The sequence below is a fragment of the Macadamia integrifolia genome, unplaced genomic scaffold, assembly GCF_013358625.1.
Source record: "Macadamia integrifolia cultivar HAES 741 unplaced genomic scaffold, SCU_Mint_v3 scaffold2735, whole genome shotgun sequence".
NCBI classification, from domain to species: Eukaryota; Viridiplantae; Streptophyta; class Magnoliopsida; order Proteales; family Proteaceae; genus Macadamia; species Macadamia integrifolia.
In genome coordinates this window covers 6,378-22,701 of record NW_024868923.1, presented here as the reverse complement: position 1 = coordinate 22,701, position 16,324 = coordinate 6,378, and the positions used below count along the sequence as shown (strand labels likewise).

Below are 16,324 nucleotides of genomic sequence, written 5' to 3'. Positions count from 1 at the left end.
GTGTATTGATACCAATGCAATGGTTCAGATATGATTTAAATGCATTTTCACTGGTTTAATGTTTTATTAGTTGTATCAGATTTAGGCCATTGTATTGGTATCAATACACGTGTCACCGTCTGAAGGTGGTATTGCACAGAATTGTACGAGATCGGAATTGCAGACGATTTCAACCTGAGAACCGAGGTCCGAATTTTAACCTCAGCCGTCGGTCGTAGACATCACGTGTCAACAAAAGGAGCCATCTCCACCACTCTCCGCCAGATCAACTCTTCACAGACGAATTTTTCCCCAAAAAGTTTCGGTTACAAACAGCTTTGTAACATGCTTGGTTACAAACAAACACACCGTAAACTAAAACCTGGAAGCCGAGCCCCAAAGTCCCCCAAACCCTTATTCCCCGTCTTAGAATACCAAAACAGGGGCTTGGCCCCTTCTTCTCGTTGGAAGTTGGAACCCTTTCCCCCTCCGTCTTAGTTCACGGCGGCCGGCGACTGAGGGCAATAGTTCTAACAATCAATTACCCTTTCCCTTCCTCTTTTCGGTTTCTTTTTCTTTCGGTTGCTGAAGACTCCATCAAAAGCGATAGCAGCGGCGGTGGGGCAACTTACGGCTTCTTTCCTTCGGAGAGTCACCATCTGAGGCTATTGAGTTGAGCCCCTGCTCCGGTGCCCCATTCTTCTTCTCCATCTCCGTTCGGCCAGCGAGTCTATCTCTTCTCTGTAAGTTTTTCTCACAGTGAAGTGGATGCATCTGTGTAAATTTTTCTCCCATCGTTGTTAAACAAAGCAATCAAGTTGGATTGGACTCAGACATGAGTAATGCATCCAAAGTCAAGCCCTAACTAGTTCTTTGGTATTTGATCCATAGGAGTGAACATTTGCCTGAGTTTGAGAAACCCAAACTCAAAAGTGTTGTTGGACCCAACCTCAAACTCTAGTACTTTACCAAAGAACTAGTTGTAGCTATAGATTGGAAGTTTTTTTGTTTCTTTTGGGCAGCTTGTTTGTTGTTTTAGTCTGTGAATCGTGTTCACATTCCACTATAGTACTTTACAATTGAAAGAAAGGTCCTCATGGAAGTCTAGTATTTGTTCAGAATGTCTTAACTTATATTGGGTTCTTCTATTCATTCATTTATTGGCATTTTTTCTGATTCAAGGTGAAGCTGCAGTGCTTGCATTCTTTCTCATTCTGCTTCCTTCCAACTTCCTCTTACCCTTTTCAGGGGTTAAACTTAATTAATATTAGATGTAGAAATCCAGAAGAATGAGAAATGATTTCAAATTGGAAAGCTAGGTTGGATTTAAGTGATCATGAAAGCATGGAAGATTAGAATTTAGTTGCAAACAATCAGTTTTAATTCATTCCTAAAATCGGAAAAGAAGAGAAAGTGAGAAGAGAACTGGTTGTAAGGGTGTTTATTTGGTACCGATACCGAAACCATACAGAAATCTACCAAACCAACGGAGATTCGGGATTTTGGTATGACAAAACGGTATCTTTCTCGGTTTGGTACGGTGTCGGTTTTAAGACAAAACCATTTGGTAAAAGGCAAAAAACAGCAAAAGTATTGAATAAAAACAGTACCGAAACCGTCTTCGTAGATAAGATACCATACTTATACTGAATAAAAACCATACCGGAGCTGGAATGGTATTGGTATTGAAATATAGGAATTTTCTTGATACGGAATGGTTTTGGTATCTAAACTGTACTGGTTGACACCCTTAACTGGTTGTTCCCTACTAAACCCTGAACTAAAGGCTGGGAGATTTCCCTCCGGCGGCATAATCTTTCTGGTAAGTTATATATATATTTTCGTCTTCTTCTTTGGTTGTTCCCCCCCTTTGTCCCCTCCTCCTCCACTTCTTGGTTCTTGCCACCCTTTTTTGCTGTTTTGCTTCCTCTTTTTCTTCTCCTGTTCCCCCCTGTTTTTTTTCTTTCCTCCTCCTACTCTTTGTCTTCTTCCGTTGCAAACCCCCTGTCTTTTCTTTCTTCCTCCTCCTCCTTGAACTGAACTGCATCACCTTCTAATAGACTAAAGAGTTAGTAGATGTTGCACTTGGACCTTGTTTGACTCTCTAGATTTGAACCAGAAGTTGGGTCTGTGAGGTTAGTTTCGTCAAATATTTCCTTGAAACATTTTTTACTAAGAGAGTTTTAAGCCTTAAAGTATTGGGTGCCCCAGAAAGGACAATCATTTGGACTTTGATAAGTGAAAAGCTTCATAAGTAGACATGATTTTGTGAAATTTTGGTGATTAACTACAATTTTTACTGTCATTTATCATTTACATGAGAGAGAGATCTATTGGATCTGGATCTCCATCTGTTGGGCTTATTGTTATGCAGATGATATTACTTGATGTATTCCTGCTTAAATTATAAAGCTTTTTTGTTACTTACTCTTTCATGATGTGTTTTTCATGCAAAATTTTTTTTTTCATGTCGTGAACTGAATGATACCATTATTGAAAATTTGAAACCCAATTAAGTAGTAGAAAGTTTCCAAATTCAGTTCCAGTTGAAGATGCAATAAATCGTTACTTGCTGGCACAGAACTGTTTACTCATTCTGGTATGCTTATTTTCATACTCCTTTAAGTGCTGGACTCTGAACATTTCATCATTGATGTTCTCGTTCTAGCATACTGTTTCACATGCTCATGCTAATGCTCTTGTACCGGCGAGATGCTCAACATGGCACTTGATCAAAGCTAGGCTTTTTTCTTTTGCATGTGATCTTGCTGCTGCCAATGAATGTGCTGTAACTTAAACAATAATCATTATATGTTCATTCTTAACCTGGATTAGGGTGATGTATTTGACTTGGGTGAGTCGCTGAGATAAACAATTCCTGGTTTTGGATATAGTTCAACTCTCCGTTGCTTAAAATGGTGGAACACTTGACTCTTGATTATGTATTTTACCTTTTTAAAGATTTAAAGATTACTAGAGTTTAGCATTTTGGCTTCAATTTTTCGTTAAGATTTTCTTTTAATTTTCTTTTCTTTTCTTTTCTTTTATTCTCTTTTATTTTTTTTAATGAATCATCTCTCTCCAGGTAGGATTATTGAGATATTAATTCAAAATGCTTGTTTTTTTTACTTTAAAAGGTGCCTAGCCGCACTGTATGTATTGACTGAGAGGGGGTTGAAAATTGAAAAATCGTGGAGGGCTTGGAGGAACTTGTTTTGGCATCGTAGTGGTGTAAATAATATACTACATATTTACATATTTACATGCTTTATAATTCTGCTTCTTTTTTTTATTCATATTATTCTGCTTCTTAATTATATGTTACCATGCCTTTTAGCTTATTGCTTTGTTTTTTGATGAGCATTCTTCTTTATATATCTATACTTCGTTCATATTTGTTGATTTTCTCATTTTAGGTCATTACTAGCAATTTGGTATAATTATGTCATTTTGCATTGATATGGCTTTTATGTTGATTCTTGTCTTCTGATGTGGCTTAAATTGTTGATTCTTTATGTAGCATATAAGCACAATTATATCATTTTTATGCTAGATTTATATAAAAAAATATACAAGGGTGCCAAGGCGCTAAAGTGCTTAAGTAGCACTCCGATGCCTAGGTTCCATGGCAACTATTCTGGCATCTATGCATCTGAATGGCAGACCTGTAATAAAAATGATCAAATACTATTACCGTTAATCTAATTATTTTTTGTCATCCAACAAGTGGGTATGTAAACGTTGGTGAAGACGACCTTGGCGCAAATCATATAATTGACATTACTCATTCATATTTTGCATTATTCTTAACCTTTTACTTCTTACTAGAGGAAAGATTTTTTTTTTTTTTTTGCTGTCCAAGAGATGAGATGCTATTGCCTTGTATTAACAGTGTACTATCTTAACATGTTGCAGTAACTGTGTTTTGAATCATCAATCTGCCAGATGGGGGTGGAACAAGGACTCGGAACTTCTGAAGAACTAATGCCTCCGGTTGAGAAGGTGATGATCAAGTTCATGTTCTAAGCTGAAAATGTGTTGTTGTTTACTGTTATTGTGTCCATATTATTGGTTGTTTATGCATTAGAATATATGAATAAATTTAACAAGTTTATTCCCGCCCTCTTTCTTGATGGCTTACTTCTATGTTCCTTATATTTTCTTGAAGGGCTTTCTTTCTTTTTTATGGCTGACGAATTCTTTGAGCTATTGCTGGTATTTGTTGATGGTTAAAATAAGGGTTGTATGCAGATATGTTGGATCTAGAACATTGTAATACTTTATTTACACTTGTATATGATTCAAGTTTTCCTTTTAATTTGTTTACATCTACATGCCAAAATTTTGATATCAATCCCTCTGTTCACAGGATATTTCTGCTGACGTGGATTTGAAAGTAAAGAAGTATCTTCGGGGAGAGGGTGCAAATTTGGAGGTATTTGGCAAGATATGGTTGGATTTCATCTTTATACAGTACCATATATAGCTTGCTAATTTGTAGAATCTCTAAATACTTCTCAGGTTTTGCAAGATAAAAAATTGAAAGGACAACTTGCTGTTAGAGAACAATTGTATGGAAAATCTGCGAAAGCTGCCGCCAAAGCTGAAAAGGTTTAGTTCTATATGCTCATCTAGTCTCTCTTTGACATCTAAGACGCAAATGGTGTGTTTTTTCCCTCTATGTTTGCAATCCTCAAATATTTTCCCAGGCTGTCGTCAGGAGATTGTAACTGTTTAAATAGAAGCAAACCAAGACTGTTTCTACATCCTTTTTAGTTGCATCATCTCCTTCTTGAATAAAGTATCTTATTTATCAAGATAGAAAGTTGTTTCATGTTGCTAATTCTCAAGTCCCTGGAATTGTGTTGAGTACGTAATGTTATCTTCATTGGCGTGGTCATTCTAATAACCCCACTGACTTTTTTTTTTCCCTCTTGTGTTTTGGCTGTTAAATTGATGGGCAAGCTAGAATCGAACTAACGTCCTCAGGATTCTAGCCCTTTGCACCGACCACTTGGATAAATTCAATGATATGTTCCTGATTGGTGGGTTGATATTCAGCATAATGGATCAACTCTCCCATATGACGTTTTGACGACTAGGGTTAATTCATGGGTGGCAGTTGTAATTAATTTACCTATATAGACTTGGACACTGCAGAATTAGGATATTGCATGTTAATATTTAAGTTAAATTATTTTCTTTTTGTCATGTCCTGCTTTGCAACTCAAGTATTCTAAAGAGGTCACAGAAACTAAAGCTTTTAGATACCCAGTCTTATCTTGCAACTTATTCTCTTAAGATTAGCTCAAATGGAGCATTAGAAAAGTTGATAGCATTCTGAAATTTATATAAGATATTTTATTTATTAATTTTATGGGCTCTGTCTAGTTGTGTGGCCCCTGCACCAGGCGGGTTCCAATGAGAGTGTGCGCAGGGGCATCAATGTCAATGAAAATTTTTGATTTCGTGGGTGGTGGGGCGGTAATTTTGTGTGCTCCCATGTCTGCGCGCAGGAGCCACACGCCCAGGCATCGTTCTTTTTCCCTAATTTTATTTGTCGAATATGATTTATCTATAAAAAGCGGCAAATTTTGTTGGGTTTGACTACAGAGTCCATCAATTTTATTATTTATATAGCTCATTCTCTGCCAAAGCATTAGTTTCAAGAACCTACCCCACTACCTCAATCCTCAACCTATGGCGATGTGTTGGTAAAAGTGAGGATTAGTGGTGTACATTGTGTGCACAACAGTTTTCTGTTTCTTGGATGAATAACCTAGTTATTTTGGAGAGGAGAAAGAAGTACCAATATAAAAGCACAAGACTCGTATGAAAAGCAACATATTGTTATTTAATAGCAATAGATTTTAAATTTTTTAGTTATTGCCGTAATGATTCTGTAACTAAGTTACTAACTCAACAAAATTCCTAAATACTCAACTCAACTCAACTCAACTCAGCCTTATCCTCAACTAAATGGGCTTGGTTACATGGATCCTTTTACTCCAGTCAGCTCTATTCAAGGCATACTTGTTACTAGTCTTAAGCCATGCATGTCTTTCCTCACCACTTTTCTTAGAGTCATTTTAGGCCTACCCTTAGATCTTTTAGCTCTTTTAATCAGAATCAAATCACCCCTCCGTATTGGAGCATTCAAAGGACAATGTTGCACATGTCCATGCCACCTCAAATGACTTTATTGCAACTTATCATGTATCGGTGTTACTCCAAAATTAGTTCATTCCTAATTTTATCCTTTCTAGTTTACAACTCATCCATCTCAACCTCCTCATTTCAGCTACACTAAGTTTATCTATATGTTGTTTTTTCACTGCCTAACATTCAGCTCCATACATATTTTGTTGGTCGTATTATTGCCTTATAAAATTTTCCTTTTGAGTTCTACAGGAATACTCGATCATACAGTGCTCTGGATCCACCCCTGTACTTCATCCATCCTATTTTAGTTCTTTGTGCAACGTCATCCACTTCCTAAATCTACTCATTAAATTGGAAAATTTAAAGGGTGACCCCAAGGTCAGCCATGTAGAGGCCCCCAAAACTTGATTGGGTCTTATAGGAATAAAAAGTTCCTTGCAAAGGTACAATGAAATAGAGTTAAATACCTTTTGGTGCATTGCCGTTTGAGGGGGTCGGCTAGATAGGTTACTCGGGGTCCTCATATCTTGCTCAATTAAGTTTTACTTCAGTTTTCAACTGAATGCTTTGAACCTGAATAGGAAAGTAAATAGTCCATTTGAAAAGTTAATTATCATATTTGTGAGGTTTTAAGTTAATTATGCAATCATGAATACCAAAGTTTCCATTTACTTTTTCAATTTAATTTTGCTTCCTCTTCCCTTCATTTCCCTTTACTCTCAACAGGATAGAGCCAGATTGCATCACATTCCTAAAATAGTTTGTTGAAGGCTACATAATAGCAGCCAATTGGCCCTGTATCAAGAGGTATTGTAGAAAGGATTAATGTCACTGACACAGATAGAATGCCTAGGCTTTGCTGTTCATGTCAACATACTGAATTGAGATATGGTATGGATTATTAGGTACATCACAAGAATATAGGGGATCCCACATAATCAGATTCTCTACTTAAATAGAAGTAATCAGAAGCACATTAAATAAATTATTTGCGTCTGTTTAATGTCAAACTGCTTGGTAGGGTATTGTTCTCTCTGGAACTGGATGTTGCATGCCAATCTAAGCTTCCATTTATTACTACAATACTAATCTTAATGTAATTAATTTTGATCCATATCCTGGATTTTAGTAACTGATTTAGGCTTCTAGTAAGCTTGATCCAGAGTTTTTTCCTTTTGAGTTAACAAGTTGTGAATGTGCTTGCAGTGGCTTATGCCAAGTGAGGAAGGTTACTTGGAGGCTGAAGGTCTAGAGAAGACATGGAGGATCAAACAGGAATCAATTGTTCGTGAAGTAGATCTCTTGAGCTCAAGGAAGCCATTTGATATGGTTTTACCAGGTTGATTTGGATTTTTATTTTCTCTATTATGTAACTCGTAGCTTTATGATGCTCATTAATTTACCAATTAGTTACTAGTTTCTCAAATTTATTGATCAGACAACAATTCTCAATTGAATGGTTTTACATTATCAGAAACTGAATTAGATTCTGACTAAAGCTCCCCACTCAACTAAGCCTTTTCCCAACTAAAGGTTTCAGCTACACAAATTCTGTTATGCCGTTCAACTGTGTTTAAGGTCATGTTGGTTGTCAAGCCTAGGCTACCCCAAAAGAATTTTAGATAGTTTCCTATAAAAAATGGTTAAAAAAAAAAAGGAAACAGTTTCTTTGCTAGTGGGATTCCATGCTTGAATGTCAAGACTCAAGACCCCATGAAGAATTCAGGCAGAATTGGGTTCAAGGTCTGTTCAAGCAGGTAGATTCCTCCCCTTTTATCCCCCCCCCTCAGCAGCTGATCTACCTGTATATCTATCATGGCACCCAAACTTTATTTTAAATCCATTTTTCCTATTTGTTCGGCCCCATATTTAACCTTATGTACATCTTTGGCTTTGTCTAGTTTGGGCTACATCAATTCTGTGATTCAGGTCCTTGTTGTCTGCCCATACTTAAGCAGCCAAGTGTAGTTTCCTGTACTTTTCTTGGGTAAGAAATCAGTGCAGTTTCCCCTACCTGGTGCTGCATTGTCCTGCTTCATGGTAATGGGGAGTTTTTGAAATTTGCATGTTCTTGTCCTTGCACAATCTATTCTGTGGGCGTTTGAAAAAGTTCGTGGTGGCTAATTAACTTTAGGGAGACTCTCCCGGTAGTGTAAGCTATGCGGGCAGGAACAACCAACTAGAGCCCCCAATTGGTTCAATTAATAGGGGCACGGAGGTCATTTCAGAGGGGAGGGGAGAGAGAGAGAGAGAGAGAGGAGGGGGCACTCATGGAGGCTACGCCCCTCCCACAGGAAACATTTCCCCTTAACTTTGTTACTTTTATTATTGTACTACTTTGAGTAAAAAAAAAAAAAGAAGACAGAAAAGCCCAAATTGGTTGCTGTTTTCCATCCTCATGGTTTCCAGCATGTTTTGCCAGACTGTTCAGAACAGTCTCTGTGGGATGTTGAGGATCCCAACCTAAGATGGATTGGAACCTAGTGGTTGATTCGAGACTTGAAGCCACATTTTCTCGCATCTTAAGTGAAACACATCTCTGGGTTACAGTACCCAGTTGTTTTAGGTTCTTATTACATATATTATTCTTTCTTGTTTGTTGGATCGTGATTCAAATGAAACAATTAGAATGCTGTAGCAACAGGGGCTCTAGCTATCTTCAAAATGAGTTTGTCTCGTGTCATTTAAGAATTTTGTCTAAGAATTGTTTTAGTACCACATTCTCACTCGGATGTGTTATACGCATATTATCTGAAAAGTGAAAACTACTCATCCATGCTGGGGGGTGGTGGGAGGGGTTTAATCTTGTACCAAACCACTGGTAGTGTAGTAATTAGCGCTTTCTGGCATTTTGAATCATAATTGGGTTCAAGAGTTTAACATCTCTTCTTCTGTTATGTTTGCAGAGCTAGGCCCATACACACTGGACTATACCTCAAGTGGTCGTTACATGTCAGTTGCTGGACGCAAGGGCCACCTGGCAATCATAGACATGAAAAATATGGGCCTAATTAAAGAGTTTCAGGTTTGATTCCGTCCTAGAGATTTGAGCAGCTCCTTCATGATTTTTTTTTCCAAATAATTGATACCAGTTAGGTTGGAAAAGATGAACTATACTTCATCGATTGTCTGTTAAATCATTATGGCGTCATGCATTTAAGTAATTAAATTATTGCAAAACACATAAAATATGTTTCTAAAACTTGAATAAAACGATGGTCCAGGGATTGTCCCCTATCCTTTTGAAATGCTCCTAATAATTGAACCTTCTATAAGTTGCAGTCTATTGGCTAGTAGGTAGTTCATTGGCCTGGTCTTCACCTGAGACCAAATTATTTGACAACGTGATCTGATACCTGATCGATGTTCATTGGTGGTAGTGGACTGGGTCATTGTTGCTTCAATAGTGTGCTGTTGAATGGTTCTCACCAATGTCATAATGCTGCCTCCAATCTCTGCTCTTTGATGTTTGACCTTTGAGGACACTGAAATGATTCTGTGTTCCTTGTAAATAACAAAGCAGACTTCCAACTGAGCTTTTCACTGCAGGAATCCCTGTTCTACCAAAAATTCTTATATGCTCGAGGATTTTAAAATTTCCCAAGCATTTCTTTTTGTGAAAGCTAGAATTGCTCAATAATTACAATATCTATGCTGAAAAACTATGAATCGAATCTTGATCTTAATGTTGAAGGTTATTCCTGCAACAAGCATGTTGGACTTGATCTACTTTCTTGCTGGGTATCTATGTAACAATATGGAATTTTGTACCTGAACTTTGTTTTATTCATTCCATATATTGTTGCGTATTCATTATTGTTACACCTATCATCATGATTCATGAATGTGCTTTCTCATTTCTGGTGGAGGCGAGATCTAGAGTTTTTATGACCCTTGAGAAAACCAAAAATCCTCTGCTTGTTGCAGAATTCTCTTTCATAGAGGGAGGGAGGGAGGGAGGGAGGGAGGGAGAGTGATCGTGTGTGTGTGAAACATATGCCAACCTCAACACGTCACCAAGAAGTCGTGGCAAGCCTTTTTGGGTTGAGCTGGATGTGTAAATCAAGTAAATGCAATTTAAACGAAAAGAAGAGTTGTCTAGAGGACTATGTTTGGTTGTGTCCATTATTATTATTATTTTGTTTCGTTATTCAGTTCCATCACTAAGGATTCTTTAATGTATTCTGTAAACCCAACATATGAGTTGATGATGGAACTTATACCTTCTTATGCATTGAGCTCTTTCAGGTCAGGGAAACAGTTCGTGATATTGTTTTCTTGCACAATGAGCTATTCTTTGCTGCCGCCCAGAAAAAGTAAGGTCCCTTTTTATTAATATTGGAAGAGGTTTTTAGACCGTAAATATCATTGTTTACTTGCAAAATAATAGTTCTATGACATTAAGAAAAAATGTTAGTGTCAAAATGATGCAAATAAATCACTTAAATGGGCTTATTTTATTGGAAATAAGCTTTGGGTTTGGGTTATGTATGGGCCTTTGATCCGATGAGTTTTCTTTGAAATGGGCTACTTTAATGGGCCTGTAAGATGGGTACAGGCTAAGCATACTAGTTAAGTGTCTTTATTTCTTTATTTAATTGTTTTCAAGTGTTTTAGTAATAATGTCCTGGAAGACTGCATGTCTGCATTACCCATCAAGGCACCATTGTAGATATCATCAAGGCACCACATATTATAGATATTTGTAGAAAATTAGGGTGTTTGAGGTAAAAGAAATTAGGGAAAATTCCAGATGAATGGAGAAGTATTGTGGTTCCGATTTACAAAATAAAGGTGATATTCAAAGTTACAATAACCATGGAGGCATAACACTAATGATACTATGAAATTATGGGAGAGGGTTATTGAAACCCACTTGAGACAATAAACTACTATTATGAAGGACCAATTTGGTTTTATGCCAAGAAGATCCACAATAGAAGCTATTTTTACCTACTTAGGTGAGTTATGGAAAGATTTAGAGATTACAAAAAAGATCTCCATATGGTCTTTATTGATCTAGAAAAATCTTATGACAAAGTCCCTAGGGAATTAATCTGGAAAGTACTAGAGAAGAGAAGTGTTTCAATTAAATATGTTGACATAATTAAAAATGTGTATAACAGTGTGGTGATTAGTGTAAGAACTGTGGGGGGTTAAGGTAGTGGATTCCCAATTACAATTGAGTTACATCAAGAATCAACTTTAAGCCCTTATTTGTTTGCGATTATCATGGATGATTTAACCAAAGACATTCAAGATGAGGGTCCTTGGTGTATGCTTTTTGCTGATGAGATTGTTTTGGTGGATGAGACAAAAGCAGATATTAATTTTAAGTTAGAGTTATGGAGAGCAATCTTAAATCAAAAGGTTTAAAGATTAGTAGAATGAAGACAAAGTATATAATGTGTAACTTTAGTTATGCTAAGACGGATAAAGTGGTGGTGAACATTGATGAGAGAGGTTCCGCAAAGTGATTATTTTAGGTATCTGGGTTCAATCATAAATAAGGAAGGTGATATTAAGGATGGACGTTTTACAAAGAATTAAAATAGGATGAATGAAATGGAGAGGTACGTCCGGAGTGTTGTATGATCTGCGTATTCCTTTAAAAGTTAAGAAAAAATATTATGGGACAGTCATATGATCAGCTGTGGTGTATGGTGTGAAATGTTGGGTAGTGAAGAAATATCATCTAGATAAATTTAGTGTAGCGGAGATGAGGATGTTGAGATGGATATGTGATGTAAGGTTGGTTTACCTAGGAAAACAACCCCAATAATAATAACAACTCCCAATCAATAATCAGATCTGGTTCTCAGATATCAGAACCAAAAGAAGCTTGACAGAGATGGAATAGGACTGAACTAGAAGTCATAAAATAAAATGGATTTAGAACTTCCACACCTGGTTGAATGAGGCCTGTAATGAGAGGTTAAAAGAACCCTCAAAACTGGTCCCCAGATGGTCCGTAACAGAGCAACACAGAAAACACCTTTGCTGAATTAGGGTTTCAGTAGATAGAAGAGAAAACCCTGCTGCTTCTACAGGGGACCTCCAAAGGTCCTTCTGTGCAGGTCGATGGTGGCTCCTAGTCCAAGGAACAATTCCCTAAAAGGGTTTTCAGTTTTGACTTGGGGTTGAGGAGCTCTGGTCCTGGTCGATCAGCTTCAGAAACCCTGACAGGAGTGGTTCGATCTCTTGTTCTACAGCAGGTCTTCAAGCAAGTCTTGTGGATGTGTTGCAAGGCTTCAAGTAGTCTACAAATAACACTCGAATCACTCTCTCACAGCAGTAAACAAAGAAGTAAGCAAGAGAAGGAGTGGGATAGATGAAGGTGGGGATAATGGCTATCTCAGTCTGGGCCCCTCACCCGCAGCTATCTCAGCTACTTGGACATCCTATCTGAGGAGTTAGAGTATACATTGGCTGCAAGTCATCAATTCTTCATTAATTCTAAAAGTGTTACAGTGATCTCATTTATATGGTAGACTAGGCACAACCTTACAATTTAGGAACAAGCCAAATAGGAAATTAACATGAAAAAGGAAATTAATAGCTTTTGGCAACTAACTACTGACTTGTACTCTAAGCAAATACAAGAGAATACTAGGGACTTCTAGAAGGCTTCCTCAACTTGAGGTTTGACTGGTCAAACACAAGAAGACAAAAACCCAGCTGTATGGAGAATCACAGGACACTCTTGGAAGCTTCTGGACAGTAAGCTGCAGGCTGGATCGATGCACCTTGGAGGCTCTTCTAGAAGGCCAAAATAAGAAGCAAAATATAGACTAAACAGAGGGCTGCTATGCTGGTCCAAAATTGGGGGTCAGGCTGGCTGGCTCGATCAGCCCAAAACTGGGCTGGCCGGATTTCCTCCTACTGTACGGTAGGCCAGCATGTGTGTCTACATCAATATGTGCATAACTAGGAAGGATAGAGTAAGGAATGAATCATATTAGAGCTGATTTGGGAGTAGCTCTAACATGATAAGCTACGAGAAAGTTGTTTGATGTGACATGGCCATGTTCAACGGAGGCTTTTGGATGCTCTAGTACGGAGAAGTGATCTGATTCAGATTGAACTTATTGAAGGAACTAAAAGAGCCAGGGGCAGACCTAGACTGACCCACCTCGAATATGGTCGATTGAAGGGCAATGATCCATATGGATAAGGCTGAGTTGTTGGTGCTTTATGGTAGGGGGCGCTACTGTTGTTTTCTGGGCCGGTGTCCTATGGTTTGTTGGGCAACCCATTATTTGTTGTTGACTAATATCCAATTTATTTTACAGTGTTAATTTCTTGTATAAGGGTCTGGCTAGGGTGTAAAAAATCAAACAGACCCAATTGAACCAATCAAAATCAACTGATTGAACTTGATCGATGAGACCAACAAAGACAGACCGTTTGGACCAAAAGCCAGAAAAACCGATAACTGAACACCTTATCAGTCCAGTTTCGGTCTGACCCTGGTATACGCAAAAACCCAAAAAGGTGACTGAACCGACCATTTGACACCCCTAGGTATGAAATACAAGCTCAAGCTTTTTTTTTTCCTGATAGATAATGGGTGGTCATTAAGTAATGTTGTAATGCAAACTATCAGATATAAGTCACAAAGCATCAAATGCTGCTACGTAGTTCTGAGACTTTAGTGCGACTCTTTGGTGCTACCATTTATGGTTTTACTTCGTCACAAAATTCAGTTAAACTGCTTGAAGTGTTGCTTTACGGGCGGCATCTTCATGCATCCAGCAACCTATGAAATATATTGAGATGAAATATATTGAGATTTACATTTTTGCTTCTACTGATATCATGAGTTTCCCTATTTAATTTGTCTCCAATCTGAATTTGTTCACTTGGTACTTTTGACTGTCAGGTATCCATATATATATAGCAGGGATGGCACAGAACTTCACTGTCTCAAGGTTAGCATTCTGCCCTAGGATGTATTGCATTTGTGCTCACCTTTTTTTTTTTCCTTTTTCTACAGAGTTTGATTCCATGCAAAGCATTCTTTCTTTCTTTCTTTCTCTTCTTCATTTTCTTTTTTTTTTTTTGGTGGGGGGTGTTAAAAATCTATATATGCCTTTTGGCATCAAGAACTTGAAATGTGTATCCATCAACATGACATTAGTCTGACTATACTATTAAGACCTATCAACCTTCAGGTTTTATTCTGACTTTCTACGTCTCAAATTTTATTGAAGCTATAGATTGACTGAGTTCCAATGGAATTTATCCAGTGCAAAGATACAATGAGTTGAATTCCACCCTTCCCCCCAACCCCCAACCCCCACCCATATTCATTTTGTGAAAGGAAAAAAGGCGTAGGGGCTGTTAAGTATGGGTGTGTGTCTCCTAGGGATTTATCTGGGTCGAACACTTGAAATGAGATCCAATGGAGCCAGGTTGCAACTAGTGCAGCCACCATCAAGATACTGCTTGGGTTTACTGTTTTTTCCATTTTATGGCAGTTACTGCTTATACTTATCAGCCACTGATACTCCATTTCAGGAACATGGTGCAGTGGTAAAACTTCAGTTTTTGAAGAACCATTTCCTCCTAGCATCGATAAACAAATTTGGTCAGCTTCATTACCAGGATGTCACAATGGGCGAAATGGTGGGTAACCATCGGACTGGTCTTGGCCGTTGTAATGTAATGGAAGTGAATCCCTTCAATTCTGTCGTCTCCTTGGGTCATTCCTGTGGCAAAGCCACCATGTGGAAACCCACCAGTTCTGCTCCTCTTGTTAAGATGCTGTGCCATCATGGGCCCATCTCTGCGATCGCCTTTCACCCTGGAGGCCATCTCATGGCTACAGCAGGCATGGAGAGGAAGATAAAGCTCTGGGATTTGAGGAAATTCGAGGTTCTCCACACGTATTCAGGCCATGCTAAGACATTGGATTTCAGTCAGAAAGGTTTACTTGCTATTGGAAATGGATCTTGTGTACAGATATGGAAAGACTCGTCTGGAGCCCAGGAATATGGCCGTTACATGAGTCATTCAATGGTAAAGGGATATCAGGTAGGAACTGTGTTGTTCCGACCCTATGAGGATGTTGTGTGTATTGGGCACTCCATGGGTATATCATCCATTCTAGTCCCAGGATCTGGAGAACCCAACTTTGACTCCTGGGTGGCAAACCCATTTGAAACTTCTAAACAGCGGAGGGAAAAGGAGGTGCACTCTCTTCTGGACAAGCTTCCACCAGAGACAATCATGCTGGATCCCACCAGGATAGGTAATGTCAGACAAGGAAGGAAGAAAGAAAAACCAACAAAGCAGGAGACAGAGGCTGAAATGGAAGCAACCATTGCGGCTGTGAAAGGCAAGACCTTCAAGAAGAAAACAAAAGGGAGGAGCAAACCAAGTAAATTGGTGACAAAGAAGCAGGAAGTGGTTGCCAGAGCCAAGAGGCCTTTCTTGGAACAACAAAAGAGGGAAGAGGAACAGAAACAAAAGAAGCAGAGAATAAGCGAGGAGGACAACCAGCTACCCAAGTCTCTGCAGCGGTTTGCTCGCAAGAAGGCAACATGATTTGTTGTTTGGCTTATTTTACTTGTCGAAGCCCAACCAAGTTCCGGCGCCCCAATTAAGGAGGGAAAAAGAGAGCCATTCTTGGTGCTCTGTTTTTGGTAGGATTTATAGCTTCTGTATAATTAATGTGCTATTGTCATCTGAAAATTTTGATTCCACCTTGTTTAGATCTTTTGCCGGTTGAGTTTATTGGCATTTCTGGTGAACTAGTCAATCTAACAAGTTCTTTTGTTTGGTAATTTCATACCTATCACTTGCAATCCAATTGATTTATTTATTTATTTTTTTGGGCGAGGAAGCCTTTTCTGTACTTTTATTTTTGTCTTCTGGGGTTGAGGGTGGGATTGTTCCAGTAAGGAAACTTTTGTCCATCTTTCTGAGGATCGGATATGAGAGGCTAGGAAGGGATACCATCGAGTTTATCAATTATTGGGTGGGCACGCTGGCATTTAGCACTCTTTTTAACACGAAATCAGTCTTGTTATATACTCCTTAACGGAGTTGGGAAGAGAAGTGAACAAGAGAGTTTGAATGAAAAAACTTTTATTACACTAGAGAGCTTTGAATAGAATATTTGGATGCTCACTTGCTTGGTTGGTGGATTGGTGGATGCCTTTGAACATCTATTTATAAG

General features: G+C 38.3%; 1 protein-coding gene across 1 annotated transcript; it reads left to right on the top strand.

Moving 5' to 3' along the window:
- Positions 1-340: 340 nt before the first annotated feature.
- LOC122067155 (probable U3 small nucleolar RNA-associated protein 7) lies at positions 341-15,929 on the top strand. The gene is made up of 9 exons (XM_042630998.1): positions 341-722; positions 3,895-3,981; positions 4,349-4,414; positions 4,501-4,590; positions 7,348-7,480; positions 9,048-9,166; positions 10,390-10,457; positions 14,024-14,072; positions 14,662-15,929. Exons 2-9 carry the CDS (start codon positions 3,925-3,927, stop codon positions 15,688-15,690), a joined length of 1,611 nt encoding a protein of 536 aa, XP_042486932.1. The 5' UTR covers positions 341-722; positions 3,895-3,924; the 3' UTR covers positions 15,691-15,929.
- Positions 15,930-16,324: the final 395 nt, after the last annotated feature.

Coding starts and splice junctions, on each gene's coding strand:
- LOC122067155 (XM_042630998.1), top strand. CDS start 3,925: ATGGGGGTGGAACAAGGACTCGGAACTTCTGAAGAACTAATGCCTCCG. Junction 3,982..4,348: donor TAATGCCTCCGGTTGAGAAG/GTGATGATCAAG, acceptor CTCTGTTCACAG/GATATTTCTGCTGACGTGGA. Junction 7,481..9,047: donor ATTTGATATGGTTTTACCAG/GTTGATTTGGAT, acceptor TTATGTTTGCAG/AGCTAGGCCCATACACACTG.